This window comes from Strix aluco, chromosome 6 (genome assembly GCF_031877795.1).
Source record: "Strix aluco isolate bStrAlu1 chromosome 6, bStrAlu1.hap1, whole genome shotgun sequence".
In the NCBI taxonomy this organism is placed as follows: Eukaryota; Metazoa; Chordata; class Aves; order Strigiformes; family Strigidae; genus Strix; species Strix aluco.
Genome location: NC_133936.1, coordinates 31592528 through 31599059, shown reverse-complemented (window position 1 = coordinate 31599059; position 6532 = coordinate 31592528). Strand labels below are relative to the sequence as shown.

At 42.7% G+C, this 6532-nt stretch overlaps 1 protein-coding gene across 1 annotated transcript; it reads left to right on the top strand.

The window, feature by feature from the left end:
• The first annotated feature begins 349 nt into the window (after nucleotides 1–349).
• On the top strand, nucleotides 350–5326 carry C6H2orf69 (chromosome 6 C2orf69 homolog). Its single transcript, XM_074829527.1, has 2 exons — nucleotides 350–666; nucleotides 2000–5326. Exons 1-2 carry the CDS (start codon nucleotides 355–357, stop codon nucleotides 2837–2839), a joined length of 1152 nt encoding a protein of 383 aa, XP_074685628.1. The 5' UTR covers nucleotides 350–354; the 3' UTR covers nucleotides 2840–5326.
• Nucleotides 5327–6532: the final 1206 nt, after the last annotated feature.

Sequence of the window (6532 nt, the reverse complement as noted above, 5' to 3'; positions counted from 1 at the left end):
CAGCAGCTGACCCCGGCTCACGGAGCGCTGGCGCCCAACACCACGGCAAGAGGAGGCTTCGAGGGACGCCCTGAGGGCGGCGGCGGCAGCGGCCGGGGCCGCCGGGGCCGCCACCGCCGCCTCACAGCGCCTCACGGCTCGGCGCTTCCCGCCGCCCTCCTTTTAAAGGCTCCGGTGACGTCACGGCGGAGCGGGCGGCCGTTGGGCGCGCGGCGCCCCCTGCTGGGTCCCCCGAGGGGGCGGTGGGCGGGGCGGGGGCGGTGCGCAGGCGCGGTGCGGGGCGGCGGGCAGAGGGGGCCGGGCCGGGCCTCACCGGGCAGGAGGCGGCCGCTGGGGCGCGGGGCCGGCGTTCCCATGAGCAGGCGCTGTCCGCCGGTCGCCGCCTCGCTGCTGCGGGGCCTCGTGGGCCCCGCTGCCCTCTGCCTGGGCAGGAGCATGAGCCTTTGTGGGGCGCCGACCGTCTGCGCCGCGGGGCCTGCGGGCGGCGGCGGCGGCGGCGCGGGCTTCTCCTCAGCGCGGCTGAGCCCGCCGTGGCTGCGGCTGCCTGAGGTGCCGGGCGCGGAGCCGCACCGGGCCAACGAGCTGCTGCTGCTGCTGCCGCCACCGGCCCCGCGCGGCCCGGCCCCACCGCAGCATCACGTTGTCTACTTCCCGGGGGACGTGCAGGTACGGCGGGGTGGGCTGCGGGCGATAAGCAATGGCGGGCGGGAGCGGGCCGGGAGGGCGGGAGCGGGGAAGCGGCGCTGCAGGCAACCGCGGACCGCACCGGCTCTCCAGGCGGTGAGGAGGCGGTGGCGAGGATCCCGGCGCGGCGAGTCGGAGCTCCGCCCTGGGGGAAGCATCTCTTGGCCACTCTCTGCCCGTTACCGCCCGGTAAACGTGGCGGGAATGGGCCGTTCTTGAAACCTGAACTGGAGCAGCAGTGGAGGGGGAGTCTTCTCTATAGTACCGCCCGAGATTGATATTTCTGGTGGTGAAGTGGTATCAGAGAGTGGCCGTGCAGAGGAGACGATTGACATCCTAAAATGGCCAGTCGTCCCCGTCAGGTTTAGCACCACGTCTCCGTGTAGGCCTACAGACATCCCAGACACCGTCCTGCGGGTCTTTCCCAGGCGCTGACGCTTTCTCAGCGTGTCCTGAAGAAGGCACGTGTTGTCTCTGAGGTGACAAGAAACTGAACAGAGACTCTGAAGTGCTGTCTCGAAGCATGTGATCGACCTCTGTGACATTACCTGCTCTGGGTAGTCAGCTAATCTCAAAAGCAGAGGTAGTGCCTTTTTGTTCCAGGGAAAAGGCTTTCCTTTCCTGTAAGGTAAAGATGCAGCACTTTGCGAATTTTCATTTTAAGGATTGAGGTGGCCTAAGAAAACCTTTTTGATTACCATTCCTGGGTGTGGCTTTATTATTCCTTAAGAAAATAAACTGATTAGTATTCTCTGCAATTATGAATTCAGAGGTGAGGATCATTCATGACTTGGGGGTTAATTTTTTTCCATCTGTGCCCTGTATGGATGTGAACAAGGGGAATAAAGACTCCCTACAGCTGAATGAGAGGGATTGTTTTTTCTCTATAGAAGATAGAAAACTTATTACAAAGTTTTAAGTCTATTGGTGCTTTTTAATAAGATAATCAGTATTTCCACAGATGGAGATAATACAGTAAAATTATATATTCAGTGTCATACTAAGTTGAGAAATATTTTAATCTTCTCTTGGAGTGAAGTCAATAAAAATTATGAATACTTCCATGTGCTTACTTCTATTGTATTAATTTTGGGGGTATTAAAAATGTGTGGTATAAATATTAAAGAATAAGTACATCTAAATATGCCAGTTTCTTTAATGTGTTTCTTGTCCTGGAAGCCTAGCAAGCACAGGCCTCTTTAATGCATGTTTCTCTGTTAGTTACAGTCCTTTCTAATGAATAAGTTTGCTAGACAGAGCTGAAGTCTTTTCACAATGTAGTAATGCGTCTTTTCTATTCTTCTTAATTTTTCAGAACTATCATGACATCATGTCTTGCCACCCAGAAAACTTTCAGTGGGAGCACTGGAGTTTTGAAAATGTTGCTACCATACTTGCTCGCCGGTTCCCTAATAGCTTTATTTGGGTTGTAAAGTGTTCTCGAATGCACCTGCACAAATTCAGTTGTTATGACAACTTTGTGGCAAGCAACATGTTTGGAGCACCAGAGCACAGCACTGACTTTGGAGCTTTCAAGCATCTCCATGCATTGCTAGTTAATGCATTCAGACTCTCTCAGAATATTCTGCTGTCCCAGAAAAGTGTGCACAGTGTCAGCAAGGATGCAAAAATAGCTGCTGGTAAATCACAGCCGCAGTCTGTTCCTACGACAAATGGCTGCTCATCCACAGAAAAAGAGAGAGATTGTGAATGCTCTAATAATTCTGCTATGAACTTCATTATACCGTCTGCTGTAGGTGCGGTGTCGTTTACTTTGATTGGCTTCAGTAAAGGTTGTGTGGTTTTGAACCAGCTGCTTTATGAGCTGAAGGAAGCCAAAAAAGACAAGAATACAGATGCCTTCTTAAAAAACATAAAAGCAATTTACTGGTTGGATGGTGGTCACTCGGGAGGAAGCAATACTTGGGTTACTTACCCTGAAGTGCTGAAAGAACTTGCAGAAACAGGAATTGAAGTTCATGCTCATGTTACACCATACCAAGTGTTTGACACAATGAGGTCATGGATTGGGAGAGAGCATGAGAAATTTGTACAGATACTTGAAGAATTTGGTGTGGAAATAAATGATCAGCTGCATTTTGCTGATGACGTTCCCTCCTTAGATAACCATTTCAGAGTTCATGAAGTATTTTGAGACTGTATGTATCTGAAGTATATTAATTATAAAAGCACTTTTAACACTGTAAATGTCATTTAAATTTACAACTTTGAGCAGATGCTTTCTGAAGAGAATACTAAATCAGTCCTGCATTGCTAATAGATACTATATATAAATTTCAGTAGCTTAAAAAGGAGGATTGGGACCGCATACCTACAACAGATGTTGTCATTTGATTCCTGGAAAAAAGTGTTATGAAGAACTATCCTATTGATGCTTTTTGTTAAATGTGGACATTTATTCTCAAATTGTTGACAAAATGTCTAATGTCATATACTGCCTTTAATGGGTGTTTAAAAGTACTCGAGACTTTCAAATGCCTGGATACTTCAATTTAGTAGCTTCACAGGGCTAAAAGCTTTGACCTTTGTCAGTAGCAGACATAAGGATGTTTTTTTGACTTAAGGAGAATGATGATTGTTAGAACAATCTTAGTTATATATTTTGGTGAAAACTGGTTTAGTTAGTTAATTTAATCTTTCAGTTGTGTAACATTTCTCCTAATTGAAACAAAGTCACAAATATTTACCTTTGGAATAATAGTGCCAATCCATTTTTCTTCCTAGTGCACCTTGGCTTTTCTGTTGCTATAAAGTTTCATTAATTCATTGTGTAGTATCTGCTAGTGAATAGCCATTTCACCTGGGGGGTTGAAAATTTTGTCGTACCTATGTTAGGTGACCAAGAATATTGAGGATGGTGTAGCTTATTGCTGTTTCAGCATAGCTTGCTATTGCTTTGACTAACTTCTATAAGGACCAGCAGTAATATCTGTATTTTCAAGTCAAGAGATGTCTTTATCGCTACCTTGGACTGGTGAGGTCAAAATGCTTCAGTTTTTAAAACTATTATCATCTTTAAATGTATCACAGTAGTTGCTTTTACAGCCACTCAAAAAATCTATTTTCAGGGCCTAATTTTTCATACAGAACCCCTCCCCCATTAAATACAAATCTGGACAAATCAGATGATACAAAAGATGTAGTCTAGTTCAGGCCCCAAACCTGAACGTTCTTCAGAAAGAATTACTGAAAGACAGACAAATGAGGGTATTAGTGGAACTTTTCTACTGTTGTAGGTAACTTTCCATTTATCTACAAATAAATCTTAGAATCACTCTTAAAGACAACTGCAGCTATTAACAGTGAACCCGTAGCTTAAAATGGTTTTGGATTTCCTGAAAGTATTGGAATACAAAAGGAAGTTAGCAAAACACTGTGAAGATTACACAAACAGATGTGGCTCAGCTCTGAAAAAAAGGCATTTTATTCATATGTTTGACGGCTTAGCAACATCTTTCCCGTGCTTGCTTTCCGTGACTCTTACACCATGGAAGGAAAGTCCAGGGTCATCTTTCTTCTGCTGGCATCATTAAAACTTACAAGGTTCACTGGAGACAGCATTTTCACAACTCTTGCAAAGCTGGCGCACATGTTAGTGATCGCTGAAGAATGAGAGAAGTGTTTTGAACTCTTCAGAAAATTTTCTGAATACTCAAAATATTAAGGGTAGTAGAAAGGATTATGCATACAGTGTGCACCTTATAACGTGAAAGTGAACTCTGTCCCTAATAATAGACTAATGTACCTAGTTGATCAAAAGGGGAAATAATCTATTTTAGTTGATGGAGGAAAAGTGCAACACACAAACCAACTCTTAACGTTTTATAAAAAATCTGAATTCTAGTTCCATCTACTCTTTTTGAAAGCACTTTCTTGAAGACTTTGTTCAACCCTATTTATCAATTACCTTCTTAATGGACTTATAACAACATGTTTATGTGTGCCAAGGAAGGCTATTTCCCTTTTTTGTCCTTTTGATAACACTTGCAGGACATGCAAGGACTTCTTTCTGTAAAGGAAATGTGGGTCACGTAACAAAGTGATTTTAATAGAAAGCCTACAAATTGCTTGAAATATCTTTAACTATCCACTTAGAAAATAACATTTTAAAAAATAACAAAAAACCCAAAACACACCACTGATCTTACTTTCTCTCAGCCTCAGGCTTAGCCAGGCTAACTTGTGAATGCTAAAACTTGCCCTGTCCAATAACAGTGCAGATCACAGACCAATTTCTAAACAATTCTATGCCAGCCAAAACAGCAGGAGTAGGTTGTTGCAAGCTTTTGGAAACAGCTATTAAAATATTGACATTGTCTTCAGAAGTTTCTGGATGGCTGTCCTGTGAAAATATTAACCTGTTTGATGGAGGCTGCTTACAATAACTGCTAAATAAAATAGGCTTGAGTGTTGCTTTGTTAATTTGAAGAATAAGCACTTTGTTGTAAAGCTAATCTTGTTGTGAGACCTCATGTTGTGGAGGGAAAACTGACTGGTTGTTTTTCATTCTCTAAACAGTTGTAGTACTCCGTTGGAATGTGCCTCTGTCATTCACTACAATGCATGCTAAAAATAAATTTTGCAAACAATGTAGAAAATAAACTATTTCCAATGGGTGAAACCACTTTGATGTCAATATAAAACCATTAAACAAGGGATGTGCAGTTAAGTTTTGTGGATTAAGCTTTATCAGGTTTAAAAAAACCAGATTTATTTGATAGCTTTTCTTGAAGGAGGCTTTGTATTTGTGTAGTCAGCAACTGCAGTTGTAAAACAGCTTACTAGCATCTCGCATACATGGGAAAGCTGGCATGAAGTACCCAAGGGTGCAAACATTTCTATGTTAGGATGAAATGGGTCATAGTTTATATATGCCTGTTTTTCAATGTTAACTGTAAAGGCAGCTTTTAATGAGCTTAGATGCAAATTCCTAAAGTTAAGTGATTCTCATGCTTATAGTGGTTTAGTTCAGGACAGTTCCATTTTTGAATGGAGTGAGCAACATTACACAGTCCTTAGTACAACCTAGTATGTAATAGCTGATATTCTTTATATTACATGCTTGTGTCTTGTATAATAGACAAGACATTCTTCAGATTTTGAGAAATGCTAAAACGTTTTAATCTCTGCCTGTTAAATTCCTTTAAAACAAGGCTCAGTTCTGTGAAATTGTCCAGATTCTGTATGACTTAAATGATTTTATTTTATGTGCATCTTAAATACTAGAAACTTTGGTAACCTTCTTCCTATCTGGGACTAATTTAATCACATCTCTGTAAATGCTGCTGCATAAATCAGTATTGGCCCCTAATTTTGAAAGGTGATTAAGGGTCCAGGTCTTAACATGTTGCTGAAAGGAGCAATCTTTTCTGTCCTCCCATTGACAACATCCTACTTCCTCCCTATGTTAGCACAAGGACTTTATGGTGAGCTGTTCTGTCTTACTCAATTAACATTATTGCTGATAGAGATAACTGACAGGAGTGCTATGTATTTAAATAGTCATAGAAATTATTTTGAATAAAACTGCTAAGTCAGTTCAGGAGTTCGGATGTTACAACTGTGGATATTCATAGATAAAAGTGATTGTGCATGATCATGCGCTCAAGTTTTCCCAGCAGATTCTTTTTGAGCTGTTTGCAGAAAGAAAACATCACCTGTTTTTTCTTCCCTCTTACAGTGCTTACAGTGCTGTCTTTCCTAAGCTAACAGTTACTTTGTCTCTGCAGATGAACCATATTTGTTGTCTTGTACAGACTGAAAGTTGAAGCACTGAGGGTAAAGTATACCCATCCATTTACCTTGAATGCTTATTTAAAATTACATG